The sequence below is a fragment of the Camelus dromedarius genome, chromosome 16 (assembly GCF_036321535.1).
Source record: "Camelus dromedarius isolate mCamDro1 chromosome 16, mCamDro1.pat, whole genome shotgun sequence".
Lineage (NCBI taxonomy): Eukaryota > Metazoa > Chordata > Mammalia > Artiodactyla > Camelidae > Camelus > Camelus dromedarius.
Genome location: NC_087451.1, coordinates 43458897 through 43478439, shown reverse-complemented (window position 1 = coordinate 43478439; position 19543 = coordinate 43458897). Strand labels below are relative to the sequence as shown.

The following is a 19543-nucleotide window of genomic DNA, read 5'->3' as shown; positions in this document are numbered from 1 at the left end:
ACTCCAGAAGTCAGTGTGTGAACAGTGTGCTAACAGATGCTTCTAGTTCCAGGAGTGGGCCAGTTGCAGTTTCTGAAGCTCAGCACAGATATCTAGTACTTAGAAATGCCAGTGATCTTGAAGCTTATATGGAATAGTCCAGCCTCCCAGTTTAAATAGCCTCTCTTACAGCATCCTCAACATTCTGCCCCTACTTGGACACTTTCACTGATGGGGAGCTCATTACTTTGAGAAGCAACATGTGATAACTGTCCTCCGAGCAGCAGAACAGGCTAGAGCTCGGGTCTCCTGCTTCCTAGTCCTTGCTCTTCATGCCCTTAAGTGAGGGGCCCCGAAGTTGCTAAAGAGGTAGATGATGACTGGTAGCTATCTTGTCTTCTCCAGTGACATGGCTTATTTTTAGCCAAACTCTTAAGAGCTTTTAAAAAATCTTGGTGCTATAATCCAATATACTAGTTATCCATCCCAACTTTGTGTACTGTCTTTATGCTTTCATCTTACCCAAAGGGACATCATGAAAGACTAATAAGATCCAGATGTTTGTCTGTGATAGCCATCTAATAAGTACCAAAGGAAATAAAGTTTGGATATAACTTATTTTTAGTGAACTTGTGTGGGTACCTAGTGGTCATGTTTTAGGTCACTGGTGAGAGACTACATATTCAATGAGCCCCTTTTGCACTTTGTTAACTTCTTACACTTACTTATCTGACTTTTGAAAATTGGAACTTGTACTATGTTCAAATCTCTGGTAACCTTCTGTTTATAATGGTTTCTCAGAGATTATTGACAATGATTCCTCATGTTTTTCCAGTATAATTTGCTTGAACCAGATCACTTGAATTAATTCAAAGTGGCTCAAGTCTGTGATCAACCACAGGCTCAGACCAATACCCCAGGTTGGTGGTGGGTCAGCTGCTCTTCCCATTCTGGGCCTCATCTGTGTTACTCACATGTGACCTTGACTTCTTCGATGGGTGTTTGGCTTACATGGGGGACAGTGGCCCAGTCTTTGGGGCACAGGAGCTTAGTAGTTAGGAGCACAACTGGATTCAGAAAGGCCTGAGTTGTGTCAGATTTTACCTCTGCCACTAATTAGCAGTATGACTTGGCAACTTCCCTGGCCTTACCAAGCATCAGTTCCCTAATCTGTGAGATGAGTATCTCAGTTGAGGATTTATAATGAAGCCTTTAATGAGATGCCCTGGCCCTTGGTAACCAACTCTTCTATGTGGCCATTATTCTCTTAAGAGTTTGCTGGGTGAGGCTTGTGAGCACACTTGGGAACCTAGAGAGAAACTAACTAGTTTGGCCTCCCTGGGCAAGGCAGAAGCACTGGGTACAAACACGCTGGCCCCAGGCCCCTCTTCCAGGAGATGCTGGGCACTCCTTGAAGGCCAGAGGGGAGTGTTTTAGCCTTAGGCCTAATGAGAACAAGAAAGAACATTCCCTTCCTTTGTGCCTAGACGCTTTAGGAAGTAGGAATCAGAGAGGAGACACCTGTCTGTTTCCTGACTTGAGGTAGGGCTCCAAGGGGCCTCAAGCTGCCATCCTGACAAGAGAGAGAGCAGGACCTGGGGCTCCAGAAGGTAGGAGGAGGTGGAGGGGAGGAATACCTGTTCTTAGAAAAAGCAGGGCGGGGTCCTGCTCCCCTGGATATAAGGCCAAAAGGCCGTGGAGATTTCCTCAACCTGTCCCCCACCCCCATGCTCAGGGCTTTGGCTTCCTGAGAGCTGATTGCCACTGCTTTTGTGGGGTGAGGCTCTAGCAGGAGGCCAGCAGGGCAGGTAGCTAGAGCTGAGATTCCTCTGCCATTCCTGGGCTGGGGCTGCACTCAGCACATAGTGCAGGAATACAGGTGGGTGCATAGGTGTTCCACCTGAGGCCCTGACCTCATTGGCCAGGATCTAGTTGAAGCTCTGTCCTTGCAGGAGCAGACTAAGTTGCTCCTGAGACCATGTGGGAAATAAGTGAGGTGGAGTGGGAGTCAAGAAGGTCTAAAGGATTAAAAAGGCCATCTTCCCTGATTGCCTTTCATCCCTAGTAGAAATAATGGAATGAGGGGTGGTGATGGGATCAGGATGCTTGGGTCTCAGGTTGAGATGACTTTTGCCAGAAGCCTAGGTAGCAGGTAAACTCAGAATAGAGGAGTTGAGAACAAAAGAGGCCAAAGAAGTGGGGGAGACCAGTTGTAAGCCTGCTGCAGAGTGGGAGCATTGGAGAAAATGAACTGTTTGAGATGTCCCCTATGTCCACGTCTCTCAGGGGACAGAAGAAAGGCAGGCCAAGACCAAACTTCTCTAGAGTGGCTCTTAGGAGAACCCCTTACTTTGAACTTAAACAGAAGCAGAGGGATTTCCTCTGCGGTGTGTGTGTGTTGTGTACAACACACACATTTATTAAACCCCTACTATGTTCTAGGACCAACGTTGTCACATTTCAACCTCACAACAACCTTGTGAGGTAGATGTCACCTCCATTTCCCAGATGAATCTTGGAAAGTGTAGGCGACAAGCCCAAAGTCACAGTTAGGGTTGGAGGCTGTACTGTAAGCACTCAAGGCCTGGCAGATTCACTCGGGATTTGGGCAGATGTAAGAACACTCACAGAGCCATAGTTATCTCTGACATGCCTTTATTGCAGGGAGGAATACGGAGGCTTTAATGGTGGTGGTGGCGGCAGCAAGTCCCCTCCACCTTATACATCAAGGCTAACAAAGCCAGCATCTATCCAACTATGACCTATGGGCTAACCTTTGTGCTTGTGTAGCACAAGTCATGCTTATATAATGATACATGGGTACTGCGCATGTGGGATAACATAGCTGGGCCACTGGGCACTGGATGTCCAGCAAGGGAGCCTGAGTAACTCCATTTCCCCTACATTCCATCCCTTGAGGGTCACTCGCCGCACAATCTATGCATTAGTTGTCTTCCGCGAAGGTCCCTTGGCGAGAAGGATGGACCCTTGCATCCATGATCCACAGCAACAATAGAGACTGCAACAGCAGGCCTCTAATACACAAGCAGATCCTCCCAGAATGGCTGCTACCAAGCGCCACTTGGAGGTCAGTGATCCCCACCATTCCTGTAGGGGGTCTCCAGTCAGGCGTTCAATAGCTGTTGTCTCTTTTCCCAAGGCCATTAGAGCCTGGCTGATATGGTGAGCATCTGGAACATAAACACAGCAATCTGATCCTAGAAGAGCTCACACTCTGCCCTTTGAGGCTGTCAAAATACGAAGTGCCATAAGATTTTGTAAAACTAGCTTTCGTAATTGCTACACCTCATCATTAAGAAGGCCCAGGGCTTTATGGGTCTCAATGAATGCCCTGGCCATGTGCACTGCTAAAGCAGTGACCTCTGCTTTTGTCACTACGGTGGCCCCTTGGGGGAAAAAGGTGCTAAGGGATAATACCACCAAGGGTACACCATACTCTGTGGCGTGCCTTAAATACTCTTCAATTACTTGGGCGGGTTTGTAAGGTAGGCATTACCTACGCAGGGAGAAATGGCCACCCCCATGTACATCGTCCAGTCCAACTGTGGAGAAGATATGGCCGCCATTCTGCCCACAGACCCAAAGGCTCCTGTAAGGGACAGGCTAGGCCAAGCTGCCATTCCTCTTTCCCTATTTCTCCTTCTGCGTCATTTGGGTAACATTAATGCACAGGCCAGGCGGGGTCCATTCAACATGGGCCCTTCTGTCTAAACTCAGTGCAGAGGGGGATGGGTGCAACAGGTTCTACCATATCTGCTGTCAACCTACCGAGACCATCCCATATTGAATATCCCATCTAGAGCTGAGAGCATTTACACGCTCTCTTACCCCAGCAAATACCTTTCTTTTTGGTTAAGTTCCACTGTGGGTTAGTGTCATTTCACAACCTTAACCAAGTCCAATTAGCCTCAGTGGCTGATTTACTTTTCCATGGGAGCCCATTTGAGGCGCTAACAGGTAATTCAGTACAGATCCAGCAAGCTGACTGGTTAGCAATTGTCACGTAAGTGTGCGCCCAATCAACTAGGGTGTTAGTCCCAACAAACCCTGTCATCTGAATCCAGGTTTCAGCAAAATATCCTTCATCTGGACTTGGACCTGGATAAGTGCAGTGGCGTGACGGACAATGCTTCTACTGGGGCTAGGCCACCTTGTCTGCTGCGTTCATTAAGTGCTCACAGGACATCCCATAACCTTCTGGTTCATCCTGCCAAAGTTGGCATTATCGCACTAGTCTGCAGTCCTTGCTTCAATGGGCCGTTGTTCTGTTTCATAATACCTGTGGCCTTTGGGTTATAAGGGACGTGAAACTTCTATTCAGTGTTCATGTCTCACACTCATCTTTGCACTTGGGCTCCAGTAAAATGAGTTCCCTGGTCACTTTAAATCACCAGAGGGCGTCCATACGCTGCGCAGAGGCGTGCTAGCACATGCAACACAGCCCTCTGATCTGGGTGTTGAGCTGGATAGGCCACTCACAGGCCTGTGGCAGTACCTACACAAGTGATGGCGTAACAGTAGCCTTAAGAGTGGGGCAGGCAGCGGGCCAATAACATCCACTTGCCAGCGAGTTTAGCACTGTGTACCTCTGCCAAGGTCACTGGCAGGACTGAGGCGTGCACAACCGCCTACATTGTCTTTTGCCCTGTGTGTAGCAGGTGTCAGTGCAGCCATTGCGCCACATGGCTGTTGGGAGCCTTATCTCGCAGGGCAGTTTCTAGTCATTGGACTTTGCCAAGGTATCAGCCTCATAATCCCCCAGTGAGGCCAAATGTGCATGTCCAGTAACGTGGAACACAGTCACCTGCTTCTGGTCCCAACTCCCATAGGTCCTGCCACAAGGCCTGGCCCCACAAGGGCCTATGCACGTCTCATTTATTCAAATGCCAGGTAGAGATCCATAGAGTCAGTCCTCTATAGACTGTCCAACTGTCAGTACAGGCAGCAATGGGTGATGGTTCATTGGCTACAGCCAACCATATTGCACATAGTTCTGGCCACTGGCTACTGTGGCCGGTCCCGGTATCATACCAAATAGTATCAGACACAGGCTGGAAGCCAACCGTTGTCCAAGTCGGAGGCTGCCCTTGCCTTCAACTATCTGTATATCCTGCATCTGCTGGCACGGGGTCCCTACCTTCTTGGTAGGAACTAACCTCTGGTTCTGTCTCCAAAGGGGGCTCAGCAGAGGACATACTATCCACGTAAGTCACCAGTTTCAGGACCTCCTGGAGCTCCGCGCGTAAAGGGCTAGTGGAGAACATACTCCGCTGCTGTAAGTTTGCCCCCCCCCAACCATTTTGCCAGTGTAGGTGTTTGTGTTGCCCCACCTCGGGGCCTCGAGGTCCTCTCTTACCGAACCCACTATGGGGGGTGGTCTGTACCGTCACCGGCGTCAAGCCAGTTATACTCTCAGTCACCAGTAATGCCGCATATATGGCAGCCAGCTGTTTCTCCATGAGAGAAAACCGGCTTTCTGCTCCCTTCTGTAGTTGGGACCAAAACCCTATGGACTGTTGCAAATGCTCTGAATGCTGCCACAGACCCCAACCAAATCCTGAAGGAGTGACATCATGTCCAATTCACAGGGCCAGGCGGGATCAAAAACATGTAAGGCTTGAGCCACCTTAATTGTTCTCTTGGCATCAGGAAAGGCCCGTCCTGCCTCTGGGGTCCAATCCCGTGTGGCTCCCTTGCGTACCAGGGCATACAAAGGCCGTATCAACTGGGCTAAGTGGGAGACAAAAGCTCTCCAGTACCGCAACAAACCCAGAAAGGTCCGTAACTGCTTCTCTGTAGTTGGGGTAGGACAGACCTATATCTTATCAGTAACCGCATCAGGAATAACTCTAGTCTTACCCGACCACACACCCCCCAGGAACTTGACAGACAATCCAGGCCCTTGCAATTTGTTTTCGTTTAGCGCTCAGCCACGTTTTCATGTGTGACAACAGAAGGGGCACAGCCTTCTCCAAGTCTGCAAAAGAATCACTAGTTAAAAGAACATCATCAATATAATGGTACATGGACACTGTAGGTGGCCGTTCCCACCTGGCTAGGTCGGAGGCTACCAACCATGATACAATGTAGGGCTACGTAAATATCCCCGAGGTAGGACCCTAAATGCCCATTGTCACCCTTCCTAGGTGAAGGCAAATTGATCTTGACTCTCAGGGGTGATGTCAAAGAAGAAAAAGCATTAGCCAGATTGGCCAAGAAATGGTAAGGGCCCAGCTTATGACTTAGTCGATTCATCAATTCGGCCACCGAGGGCACTGTGGCATTTAACTTTGAGCGGTCCACAGTCATTCTCCAAGAATCACTGGGTTTAAGCACCAGCCATACAGGAGAATTAACGGACTATGGGCCAGCCATAAAATACCTACCTTTTCCAATTCTGCAATGGTGCCAATAATTTCGTCATGACCTGCTGGCAGTCTGTATTGTTTGGTACTGGTGACCCGCCGGGGAACAGGGAGCTGCACTGGAGGGTGTTTTGTGCGTCCCCGTTCTACCATCTTCACCACCCGTACTTGCAGGCGGAACTCACCAGTGGTTGTCTGTAGCCATGGGCCTTGGAGCACGTCTCTGCCCAGTATATATTCTGGTACTGGGGAAACATGAGCTTTATAGTTCCTAGGGAGCAACTGCACTATCCCAAGGGGTAGTTGTATAGCTTTCCCAGATACTTCTCCCCCCATAGCCATCTACGTATGACACCGGGCTTTGAAATTTATCTGGGTTGCCATGAGTGAGTTTTTGGCATTCAGCCCCTGTGTCCATCAAGGCCAATACCTGCTGTACATTGGTCAGGGACCAGCAGATAGCAAGCTCCACATGGGGCCTCTGGTCCCTGCCCACCCCCTGTAGAAGGGTTCCTTGGCCTTCATCCTATTTAAATGTAAATAAAGTATCCCCTCCCCTGGGTACCTCCTGGGGTAGCATATGGTCCTCAAGGGGTACTACTCAGGTCCACTGGGACTCCTTGTTGCTCTTCACAGGGGTGTTCCTTTTCATGGGGGTGAGCCTCTGATCCTCCCCGAACTGTTTTCATAACTCTAGTAAATAAGTATTAGGTTTTCCCTCTATCTTAGTTTGATCTACACCAGCCTCTACAACGTCTACCCACATCTGAGTGCATGTGGCCTTGATGGGTTTCCCAGTCTTCTTAGCTAACTTCCCCAGTTGTCAGGTGATGGCCCGTATGCCCTTTTGCTGATGATGGCTTTCTGCCTTCCCCAAACTTGCCACCACCATGGTGACTTCATTAATCCTAAGGGACCTGAAAGATGTAGAGGGGGTGTTTTGCAACACCAAATCCCCTCATTCTGCTGTAAACCCCTCCTCATCAGGGCCATGTGTTTTTACATTGAACACAGCCTGTCGCACCCCTAACTCTCAGAGCACTTGCACCAGTTCCCCATAGGATTGCCATTTACTTACAGTCTCGGGCACGTCCCCCACATTGGCCCACACCATGTGCACTGCGGCCATTACCCAATCCAACAAGGAATGGTTACTCTGGCTGTTGCACTGGCTATTCTGTAGCCTTTGCCTTGAGGACGGATGCAGGGTCATTGAGGCTAATTTTTCCATTTTTTGGGGAGTACAGATAATCCCTTCCACCCCTAAGTCTCACATGAGTAATATCCAGGCTGCCAATGGCTCCCCAGGCTTTTGGCGAAATTGCTTGCCCAGCTCCACCAGTTCTGCCTGAGTACATGGGTGGTACCTTGTAAACTCAGTCATCTGCAGTGGGCCAGAAATCTGTCCTTCTGGGGCCATTGGCTGCTGCTGCTGCTGCTGCTTCTGTGTTACTGGTTGGACTCGCAGTCGTGGCTCTTCTTCTTCAGAGAAGTTTACCACTACCAACGGGGGCAACGGTTGGTTCTCCAGGGTCTGTAAATCTTCCTCTAGAGCTAAGATGCGGGCTTCCAAAGCCTCTTCCTTTCCCTGTAACTCCCAAACCTTCGCTGCCTTTCACAGCGAGGTTTTGGTTTCAACCTACAGGGCTGTGAGGAACACCCATCCCACGGTCCTGGCAGCCCTGTGGGCATTCTGCTTCTCTAGGGACTCCTCCACCTTCTGCAGGGCCTTTCCCACTTGGGCAGGGGACCCATTCACCTCGGGCCTGTCCTGGGGTGGTGCCCAAGCAGAAAGAAGGCTCGCCACCGAGTACCACGTACTCGTCGAGGGCCACCCCTCAAGTCCACCCCACTGGGGGTGCAGAGGGTTCCATACCAGTCCACGGCCAATCCTGCCAACTACACCAATTGTATTGCAAGGGCTCAAGGCCTGGCAGATTCACTTGGAATTCGGGCAGACGTTAAGAACACTTGCGGAGCCCTAGGTATCTCTGACATGCCTTTATTGCGAGGTGGAATACACAGGCTTCAGTTGCAGCGGCGGCAGCAAGTCCCTTCTGCCTTATATATCAAGGCTAACAAAGCCGGCATCTATCCAACTATGACCTATGGCCTAACCTTTGAGCTTGCATAGCGCGTCAGGCTTATATAGCGATACATGGGTACTGCGCATGCTGGATAATATAGCTGAGCCACTGGGCACCCGATGTCCGCCAGGGAACGTGAGTAACTCCACTTTCCCTGCAGAGGCCAGGTTTAGCGGCATTCAAAAACTAGTTCGCTTACTGTTCCTTAATCTACTCTAGCGTTCAATTTTGCAGCTACAAGGGGAACCCTTAAGTCTCCATGGGCTGAAGGAAGGGTTGAATCCCGCAGCTAGAACACCTCCTACAGCTCAGAACTAGAGAGCGAGAGCTTTGTTTCCGAACGGAAGGAATAGGAAGGGAAAGCCACAAAACTCCGCGAGACCCGGAAGTTGCGCGTCGCATCTCCGCGCCGGCGTCCCTGGCCGGAGTGAGGCCGGCGGACTGCCCTTCTTCAAGATGGCGTCGAAGATGGGTTCGCGACGGTGGATGCTGCAGCTGATCATGCAGTTGGGTTCGGTGTTACTCACACGCTGTCCCTTCTGGGGCTGCTTCAGCCAGCTCATGCTGTACGCTGAGAGGGCTGAGGCGCGTCGGTGAGCGGGCAGCGCGGCTGCCGAGAGCGGTGGGGGTGGTCCGGCCGGTCCCAGGAATGGGGGTGCGGTGAGGTGAACAAGACGTTGGGACCCAGAAGCTGGGATCCTTGTACTGGGAGGAAGTGGGACCTCGGACTTGTTAGGGGCTCTGGTCTGGTGCAAGGTGGGTATCAAGCCTAGTGCGGGGGTCCTGGCCATGAGAGGGGGCTTCGGTTTGGGGGAGCAGTGGAGCTTACGGGAACTCAAGGGGTCTCATGGCTCTTCTCCCCGCTTCATTCTGTCCTCATTCCTTTCCCCCTCCTGGCTCCAGGAAGCCCGACATCCCAGTGCCCTACCTGTACTTCGACATGGGGGCGGCCGTGCTGTGCGCTAGCTTCATGTCCTTTGGAGTGAAGCGGCGCTGGTTCGCGCTGGGGGCGGCCCTCCAGCTGGCCATTAGCACCTACGCCGCCTACATCGGGGGCTACGTCCACTACGGGGACTGGCTGAAGGTGAGCGCCTCGGCCCTAGGTGGAACTTCGCTGGGGTGATGGGGAGCCAATGCCTGGTGCTAGCCAGGTGCACATTGCGAAGCCTGGTAAGGCTGAACCCCGAGATGGGTAGAGATTATTACACATGGCAAAAATGGAGGGACCTTGGAGACCACAAGCCTCCCTTTCAGAATGTGGAGACTGAAGTCCAGAGATGGGAAGCAGACTTTCCCAAAGTTACACCACAGATAGCCTTACAGGTGGGACCAGAAGCCAGGTCACCTGGTTCCCAGAACTCTTTAAACTGTTAGTTTAATTATCTCAGACTCAGGGTGAAAGGGAACTTGGAAAGTACCTGGTCCAACCATCTGATTTTATGAAATTTAATTAATCGTAGGGCAGCATTTAAGCCTGTAAATGCCAGGAACTGCAGCCTTGGAAATAAGCTGGGACCAAGGCATTACCTGGAAGGAATGGACTGTCAGTCCGGTAGAGGAGGCAGATGTGAGAGTAGCTACAGGACAGTGAGATCAGTGGTTATTTTATGGAACAGACTATATTATTTATCAGAAAGAACACTGGGATTCAAGTGTGCAGACCATGGGGTGGGGAGGAGGGCAACATTTGGTATCTGGGTTCTGCCACTTACTTTCTGTAGGACCTCGGACAATTTAATTAATCCTCTGGGCCTCAGTTTCTACTTCTGATATAAAGAATTATCTATCTCAGCTCTACCTGCCCACCACTCTTGGAAATGGTAAGAGGGTTCATCAGATGGAATGGGATGTGTAGAGATGGGCAGTTCTGTACTCTGGGCAGCCAGGAGAAATGTGGTAGCTTCAATTCCTGACTGGGGTCCCCTCGCCTCGGCCTAGGTCCGTATGTACTCGCGCACAGTTGCCATCATCGGCGGCTTTCTTGTGTTGGCCAGCGGTGCTGGGGAGCTGTACCGTCGGAAACCCCGCAGCCGTTCCCTCCAGTCCACCGGCCAGGTCTTCCTGGGCATCTACCTCATCTGTGTGGTAGGTTTGGGGGGGCTGTTGGCTGGAGTTGCTTGCCTGGGAGTGAGATGTGAGCCCTTGCCTGGCAGAACTTAAGGAGGTGGGTGGAACCAGGCCTTACCTGTAGTTCCTGATGACCTGGCTCCCGGAAGTTGCCCTGGCAAGTTTCTGGGCCTTAGTGGCCCTTCAGGTGCCTGAGACCTGGCTGAGAGTCCCTTCTTCCAACATTATGGCCACCAGGGAGTGAAGAGGTTGGATTGACCATTCAGTCCCAAGCCTGAGAGCCAGGAGAACAAAATGGACTGGTCCTCTTATGGCTTCAGCCCCCAGAGAACTAGGAGAGGTTTGGTAGGGTTCAGGCCTCCGGTGGGACTCTGCCACTTAGAGCTGGCCTGGTGTAGCCAGTTACATCCTCCCCACAGTGCTCGGGGAGGCCACTGTGGATGGGGACATGGATAGGCCCCAGGTCCGGTTTCATCTTAGTTACTAGGCACCACCTCCCATGTGCAGAGCTCTGTATTCATAGGTGAGAACTCTCATCTGACTGTGGAACCTTTTCCCTTCTGAGGCCCTAACCTCATGGAGCTCCCTTGTCTGAAGGGGAGACACAGGCCTTATTTTCAGAAAGCCCCAAGTCTGAGAGGGGAGTCAGAAGCCCACCTTGTAGGAGCTGACTTGCATCTCAGGGGTGGCCTTCCCCAGGCGGGCTCCTCAGCCTGTTGGAGAGTCTCAGAGGATGGTGTGTCTCTAGGCCTACTCGCTGCAGCACAGCAAGGAGGACCGGCTGGCGTATCTGAACCATCTCCCAGGTGGGGAGCTGATGATCCAGCTATTCTTCGTGCTGTATGGCGTCCTGGCCCTGGCCTTCCTGTCAGGCTACTATGTGACCCTGGCTGCCCAGATCTTGGCTGTACTGCTGCCCCCGGTCATGCTGCTCATTGATGGCAATGTTGCCTACTGGCACAACACGCGGCGCGTTGAGTTCTGGAACCAGATGAAGCTCCTTGGAGAGAGTGTGGGCATCTTCGGGGCTGCTGTCATCCTGGCCACTGATGGCTGAATTGCATAGTGGAAGGCCGAGATGGGTGTGGGGAGCCACTGAGGGCCACCCTACTTTCCTCCTTGCTGGCCCAGTTATGTTTATTTATGCTTTTACTTCTGTTTGTTTGATCCTTTGTGTTGTGTGTGCTTGTGTGTGTTGGTAAGAGGCAGGTCTCTTCTACAGTTCCTGGGCTCAGCCCTTGGGGGCGTGGGAGCCCTGATAAGGATGCCTTACAGGTTTCTTTTTCCTGTTTGTTATGAGGAGAGCTGAGGCCAGCTGCTCCCCTGGGTCTCCCATCCCAGAGAAGGGGGTGGGGCAGGGCTAGGGTTGGGGTACTGAGAATGGGAGGCAGAGGAAGGCAGACAGAACTGGGAGTGAGCAAATGTGAAAAATTCCTTTTTGAACCTGGCAGACACAGATAGGCACTGCAGTGCTTTTCAGAGACTGAGAGTGAGTATGCTCGTGACACGTGGATCAGACCCGAGAAGAGCAGAGGGGCTGGGCACCATGGGAGAAGTCACATGGGCTCTCAGGGTGTACCAGGGGCAGAAACAGCACTAGCTGTCACCCACCTTGAGGGCAGAGCAGGCCCCAGTCTACTTGGGGGTGCGGGGGTGGGGCAGGCAGCTGCCAACTTCCTGCCTCCGGCCTTCTGTTTTAGCTCCATGGTTGGCCTGGTGGGGTTGAGTGCCCTCCCAAACACCAGACCACACAGTCCTCCAAAAATAAACATTTTATATAGACTCTTGGCTTTGCTTCTCTGTTCTCCCCACAGGGCACTTTGCCATTGGCTAGGATTGATCCGGGGTTTCTTGAAAGACCACATCTGGTTAAGCCCCACCTTGGTCCGCCCATGATCTTTCCCCTGTTCTGAGAGTTCCCACAGTCCTTTGGCTCTCTTGTCAAGAGTCTCCGAAAGCTTCTTGTAGTATATGCTTTCACCTCTCACTTCAGTCCCTCTTGTTGTGGCTTGTCCTTTCCTCCCCGTTTGGTGCCAGTTCTTTTTGAAGAAATTTTGGGTGAGGGCAGCTCGAGGGAGAGAACTAACATTAGGTGTCCACTATGAGGCCAGGGAGTTTTCATTTCACAGGTGAGGAAATGAAGGCTCAGAAAAGGTGAACAGCTTGCCTCAAGCCACAGAGCTGGATTCCTGGGCAGGTCTGTCTAATGCCTGCACCCAGATGTGTACTCGACACCACCCCTCTCCTGAGAGAAGACAGGCTGCTCTCAGGGGTGGGCTTTGTGCCGTGGTGACTCTCTCCCTGCTCGTCCATGCACCTCCTGACAGAAAGTAGTCCTGACAGCCCTGGTGGTGCCTGGCACATCATGGGGGTCAGAAATGTCAAATGAAACCTCAGACTTTGGACTCCTGCCCATCTGAGATGTTCTGCTCCAGCAAAGACTGAGACGCAACCTCCAGGGGGCCTAGAGGAAAACAGCCAACTTGGGCTTGGCTCTGAGCCCTACCTGGAAAGGGGGCTGGGGCTGCTGTCAAGTCTGGCCTGTGGGATGGAGCATGTTTCCTAACTAAGGGGAAGGGGAGTCCCTGGGGGCGGCCAAGGGAGGGGGATGGTGGCAGCATTCATCCTGGGGCCTCCGGTTCATTTAGCTCCTCTCTTCCCTCTAGGAGCCCCCTGGTTCCACAGCCCTCAAGATCTTACTCCCAGAGGGTCACTGCTAATTTCCTTTCAAGTGTGAGCTGACTCTCAGACAAATATTTGCATTTTAATCAAGGCCTCCTGTAAAGTTGCCAGCTGAGTGAATGGAAATGAATGGTGGAATATCAGGCAGATGTGGGTGATATTTTGGGTAAGGGAGCCTCAAAACAGCATAGAGGCCAGAGGAACTGGCCTACCCTTAAGCCCTGAGTAGAGCCCGCAAAGGCAAGTCCTCCTTCCCTCAAATCTCTAGACTAAAAATTGAAGGCCATCTGGTTGGCTTTGGAGCCAATGGGAGGTCTTCTCCCTTCTCCTTCCAGTACTTGTCCTCATGCGCATCCTGCCCTTGGCAGGGTAGAGTAGGGGCTGCTGCCTCCTCTGTAGATCACTCAGCCAACAAGCCTGGTCCGGCCTCTGGCTGCCTGGGGTCACCTCCAGCAGACATGGCTTTTGGTCCACCCTGGCCATCCCAGGGTCTGCAGGACTGGTGGAGTGGGTCAGCTGCCTGGGTCAGAAGCCGGCTTGCAGAAGGAGTCTGGCAACCCCTTGGCATGGTTGACCAGCTCGTAAGAGTCCCGGATATCAGCCAGGCCAAACCAGAAGAAGATCCACTGCTTGTTGGAGAAGCTGCCGTCGCTGTGTTTGAAATACCTGGTGGGGGTAGGGGGTAGGTTTTAGGCAAGGCCAGTGCTCACTACTCGCAGGTTCATTTACTGAGGACCCACTACAGGTATACCTCATTTTATTGCGCTTCACTTTATTGTGCTTTGCAGATAATGCATTTTTTACAGATTGGAGGTTTGTGGCAACCTTGTGTAGAGCAAGTCTGTCAGTGCCATTTTCCAACAGCATTTGCTCACTTCATGTCTCTGTGTTACATTTTGGTAATTCTTGCAATATTTCAAACCAGCAAAAAGTTTACGACTCACTGAAGGCTCGTAATTCTTAGCATTTTTTAGCAATAAAAGTATTTTAAAATTAAGGTATGTACATTGTTTTTTTAGACATAGTGCTATCGCACACTTAGTAGACTACAGTATAGTGTAAACATAACTTTTGTATGTACTGGGCACCCAAAAAATTCATGTGATTTGCTTTATTGCATTATTTCTTTTATTGTGGAACTCAACCCTCTGTATCCCGGGGTATACCTGTACATGCCAGACACCCTACTGGGACCTGTGGTCCATAAGCTGATATTTATCCTCACAGCAGCAGCCAAGAGCCTGGTGTTAGTATACTTTTTTCACAGAGAAGCAGCTAAGGCTCAGAGAAGTTAGGTTACTTGCCAGAGTCGCACAGCTAGGAAGGTTAGAGGGAGGACCTCGTTGGTTCTCTCCACACTGTGTTGGCTGTGCAGCCCGGGGAGGGGTTTTGTTCACTTCTTAGTGCCCACAGAGCAGGGTAGAGGGGGATGAGGGGATAGTTGAAGAAGGAAGGAGAGGAGGGAGTGTTCCACTGGAGATGCAATGGACCCAGTCAGAGCTTGACAATTGGGCATCTGGAATAGAGCCTGAAGGGCCTGGGTTTCTCCCAACCAGAGGCAGGCTGCATGGAGGGTGGGGGGTGTCTTCAAGGAAAAGCAGGGCTGAGTGGAGTTAAGTGATCTCAGGCTCCATGTGTGGTCTGCTCCCTGGGGAATGCGGGGCCACACTGAGTGGGCCATTTCCCTTGGGGAGGGATGGCTAACCAAAGAAGAGGAAGCACAGCCATCCTGGCTGGTGGACCCCGGGGCGTGGCTGGCAAGACCTGGGGAGGGGAATGGGGGCGGAGCCCATCCCAGAGCCAGGAGAGACGGGACCTACCAGGGATTGATGGGGTTGGTGACCCGGGAGCGCCAGAAAAGCGTCTGCAGGTCCTGCCGCAGGCGCTCCCACAGCATCTGGCCGGAGCCTTGGCCTTGGCGGCTGGAGCTCACCACAAACTTGTCTAGATACGGGGTGCCCCCTAGAACGGGCTCCGTAGTCAGAATGGCGGCCGCGTTGTACCTGGCGCAGCGGGGGAGAGGCAGGCTGGGACCTCTCCTTGGCCCGAAGTTCCCCGGCTCTGTCCCTCGATCCCTGCCCTCTGGGGCTCGCAGGCTCACCCCTCAGAGTAGTAGACAGAGTGCAGCCGCGGGCGCAGTGAGGCCAAGTAGTCGTCCCGGAGCTTCTTGCCGAAGCTGGCATTGACCAGGTTCACTAGGCGGCCTTGGTTCAGGCTGTCCAGGCTGCGCACTCGCAGCATCCGCTCTGCATTCTTGAACAGGGTACCGGACCCTGGGGGTGGGATGGAGGAGGAGGGATTAGTTCAACCCGAGATCCAGGTCCCCTCCACTCCTCCGTTTGCACAGCCTGGTGGGGTTTCCAGATATGACAAGGGCTGGTGGTTCAATTACCCCCTTAGGGAGCGCTCCACAATGAAACGCTTCCTGTGGTCTGCATAGATTTGTAAGTGATTATCACTCGGGGAGATGCTTTTCCCAGGCAGAGTTTGTCCCTCGAGTCCCGCGCATCGACTCTAGTCCCACCTACCTCCCCTAGGCCGGCTTACCTTCCCAAACTGTGCCCTCCCCTGCCCCTGGTCCCGCCCACCCATCCAAATCCCGCCCATCTGTCTAGTTCCACCCAAGTTCCAGCCCCGGTCGGTTCACCTCCCCCAGGTTGGGTAAGAGCTGGAACCCTTTACTTGGCGGCCCCTATGGCTTCCTTATTGGCCGGGAAGCCGCTTCTCCTGCTCCACCAAACCCCAGCGGGCCCCCCGCCGCGGTCCTCACCCTTGTTGCTGAAGAGCTCGGTGAGCAGTGTACTGGCGGCGGTGATGACAGCCGAGGAGCGGTGCGGCAGGCGGCTGAGCACGTCCACGATGAGCCGCATCTGCTGCCTTTCTCTGGTGCTCACCCACGCGGCGTTGGTCACCAGGTCCAGGTCGGCGGGCAAGTTCACGTTACTCAGGACCTGTGTCCGGGTCGAGAAGGTGAGGCTCCAACCTGCAGTCGGCCAAGGACTGTGCCCGAGCCGCACGGACCTCTCCTCACTGAACCCTTTCCCCTTACTTCCTCCTGGAGTCCTCAGCCAAGGAGAGCTCAGATCTGAGCATCGTGGGCTGAGTCCCTCCCTGACACTCCATTCTTGATTCAGGTGGCTAGAGAGAAGAGTGATTCTGCGGCCCATCAGGGAGGCTTGCGGCAGGGATGGGGAAGCGGGGAGAGGGGGACAAGAGAGAGGCTCAACCAGGCCCGAAGTCTCGGGGAGGGGGGCCCGAAAGGAGGGGACACACCTTGTGACTGCTGTCCCGCAGGCCACCCGTGGTATTGAGGAAGATGATTTTGGTGGGCTGCAGAGCCTTGGCCAGCGACGCGGTCACCTCCAGCGAGTCGAGGAGCACCGAGCGGCGGGCGGCCGTCTCCCCGATAGGGCACAGGATGGGGATGCTGCCCGACTCCAGGCACCACTGTAGCAGGTCCGTCTCCACCGAGACGATGCCGCCATAGCTGTGGGCCAGACGTGGTATTCAAGTGGGCCGCCTCCAGGCTCGCCGGGCTGGGGTGGGGGACGCTGGTGGAGCAGCGCGATCTGAGGGCGCAGGGGCAGGCAAGGCTGGCACTAACCTGGCATGAGGGGCTGGCTCAGCAGCGCCCAGCACCGACCCGCCGCCAAAAAAAGGTACGGCAGTGGCTGCATTGTGCCGCAGCGCATCCACCAGCACCTTGCATCTCTGGGCAAGCTGTGCCTTGGCCTCCCAGAAGGAAAGACAGCCTGAAGGAGCCGTGGGAGCCGGCAGCCCCAGAATCACCAGCGGCTTCATGTCCATGCGCTGCAGGAAGGCCAGGGCGAAGGCCAGGCTGGATACGGCCCGTCGGCACTTGAGCACCTCGTCCTGCACCTACGGAGGAGTGGGAGTTCAGAGGGTGCGACACTGGCCTTGACTTCCGCTGCGCACGCTTGCTCCTACAGCTTGGCCCTCAGGGACCTCTCGGGGCCTCCACCCTGCCCAGGAGCTGTCAGGCCCCATTTCTGGCCACCTGCGCCCACCTGCTCCGCCCTTTGCCCCACTGGGTCTTGCCATCCCCTTATCTCACACTGGCGTTCCTCCCTCCGCTCCTCCCTACGACCTTGGACTCTATGACACCTTAGGGGGAGGGGTGATGCAGGCGGCTTCTGTTCAGGTTTCCCAGTTGCCAACTGAACCCCTAATTGCGCCAGAGTGGTAGGACTTCTCCCGCGCATCACACTTAACCGTCTAGTGTCTCCGGGCTCCTCAAACGGACTGGGCGCGAGACTTTTAGGGGAGCGGGCAGCCTCGCCCAGTTCCGGGCGCTCCTCTGGGTTCGGTCGAGCTCCTTCCTGATTCCACTGCGCAGAGTCCACAGCCGGTCCTGCCACGCCTGGCGACATGTCTCCACCCCCACCCCCCCCGTTCTTCTGCTGTGACAGGGCCGACGCCGGGCTCCGCTCACCTCGATGACAGCGAAGGGCTTGTCCGCGGAGTGGTGGCAGGTCTGAAACTGCGTGAGCCAGTGGCGCGCTTCCCCGGGGCTGGCCCCGCACTGGTTCAGGAAAGCCTGGATGTCCCGCTGCACCAGCGAGCGCCCCGCTGGCGGCTCGGCGGAATCCGGGGGCACCGAGGGCTCGGGAGAGGGCGTCCACGATGGCTTCTTCGCGGCAGGCGAGTGGGAGTCGTCCTCGGTGCTCTCCGCCTCTTCTCGGACGGGCTGGGCCGGCGCCCAGGCGGTGCTGAGCCGTCGCCCCGGGCTGGTGCCCCTGGCTGCCCGCCTCCGCGCGCTGCTGCTCAGCCTCCGGGCGCTCCCGGTGCCTCGGGGGCCACGCAGCCTCCTACCCGCAGGTGCGACCCACAGGGCCCAGGCCAGCCTCGTCGTCGCCATGACAATCAAACCGGCTTGCCCCCCCACGAGGGACTGTCTGTTCGGAGCTCCGGGGTATGGGGGGCTCTTAACCTACCGCGGGGTGGTACTGGGCCAGCCGGGGCGGGGCGCGGACAGGGGCGCGGAGTCCGCCTCTGGGTGCCTTTGAGGAGGGTCAGGCCATGGGTCGGAGGGCGGGGCCGATACGATCCTCCGCCCCTGGAGGAGGATGGAGCCCACTAGCGAGAGTCACTAGGCCGAGATAAAGGGTGGCGGAACGTCTTTAATCGGCTGCCAAGGCCAGTTCCAAGAAGAGCTCAGGGGACCTAGGGGTGGCTTTGGTGCTCTGCGGGATCTTGGATGATTAAGGGGGAGTCTGACTAGGGCAAGAGAGGAGAGCAGTTGGCAGTTGCCGCTAGACTGAGGGAGGAGACCGGAAGGAGAGGTGGAGGAAGAGTGAAAGCGCGGAGGAGTTCCAGCCTTGCTGGAGGGGGTTGGGGATGCCTCTGTCCTGTTTGAGCTCAAAGAAGATGGAGTCACGAGGTTACCAGGGTTGGCCAAACTTCAGCCACTGGGTACCACCTTGGAGAATTTTGTCATATCATCAAATCACCTCTTATTAGTATTAAAGTTTTTCTTTAAACTTCTTTAAAAAAATTTGTACAAATCTAATGCCTTTCCATCTTTTTTTTTTTTTTAATGAAAGTACTGGGGATTGAGCCCAGGACCTCACTTGTGCTCTACCACTGAGCTATACCCACTTCCCTAAACTTCTTAAATTTAAAATTTATCCACATCGGGATTTTAAGTATGGGGAGGCATCCACACGGCTCCTCCACTGCCCAGTATCACTTGTCATAAACAGAAGAAAGCCTTGCAAGTAAAGCGAGAACAAAATATTATAAATTCCAGCTGGACAATGTTGCCTGCTTCTCTTGGAAACAAAGAAGCAAGAGCCAAGTGGTAGATCCCTTAGGACCTGCAGGCTTTCTCTTCCATAGAATAGTATTTGCTAACACGTGAAGAACACCAGGCACTGTGCAAATCATGTCATACCTAGTAACTCATTTTAATCCTTACAATGACTCCAGGATGGATATTATTATTATATCCATTTTATAGATGAGAAAATTGAGGCACAGAAATCTGTGAGGGCCAAGATCATTCACTTCAGAAGCAGTGGAGCTGGTCTTTGAAGCAAAACAGTTTTGCCCTGATACACACTCCTAAGCAATATTTGAAAAGGACTTGAAAACTTTCATAGGATATGATTCACTGTTGCTTTGTATATTGTACCTGTGTGCTGCCTAAAAGCACCTGGTGTGCTATCAGTTGTACACATCCTCCACGCGGGTACACTCTATCCCGGTGGGGTCTCCATCTCTGCAGTTATTGAAGGGGAAAACAACTGTAGAGGGGCGGTGATTTAGCCAAGATCACATAGCTTGTTAGTGTCATGACCAGGTCTTGGCATCCTTATGCAC

At 53.5% G+C, this 19543-nt stretch overlaps 2 protein-coding genes across 3 annotated transcripts; one reads left to right on the top strand and one right to left on the bottom strand.

Annotated features, from left to right (window-relative positions):
• Window positions 1-8885: 8885 nt before the first annotated feature.
• Window positions 8886-12301, top strand: TMEM101 (transmembrane protein 101). Its single transcript, XM_010994142.3, has 4 exons — window positions 8886-9045; window positions 9356-9536; window positions 10391-10537; window positions 11268-12301. Exons 1-4 carry the CDS (start codon window positions 8909-8911, stop codon window positions 11574-11576), a joined length of 774 nt encoding a protein of 257 aa, XP_010992444.1. The 5' UTR covers window positions 8886-8908; the 3' UTR covers window positions 11577-12301.
• On the bottom strand, window positions 12277-18466 carry NAGS (N-acetylglutamate synthase). 2 transcript variants are annotated; one of them, XM_010994144.3, is made up of 7 exons: window positions 17655-18465; window positions 16806-17080; window positions 16475-16688; window positions 15972-16152; window positions 15303-15474; window positions 15022-15204; window positions 12277-13867 (listed from the first exon to the last, which is right to left on the bottom strand). In XM_010994144.3, exons 1-7 carry the CDS (start codon window positions 18078-18080, stop codon window positions 13714-13716), a joined length of 1605 nt encoding a protein of 534 aa, XP_010992446.2. In that variant the 5' UTR covers window positions 18081-18465; the 3' UTR covers window positions 12277-13713. The 2 variants fall into 2 exon arrangements, with proteins under 2 accessions (XP_010992446.2, XP_064351835.1); XM_064495765.1 differs by lacking the exon at window positions 15022-15204 and having other exon boundaries at window positions 17655-18466.
• Between the last annotated feature and the right edge of the window lie 1077 nt (window positions 18467-19543).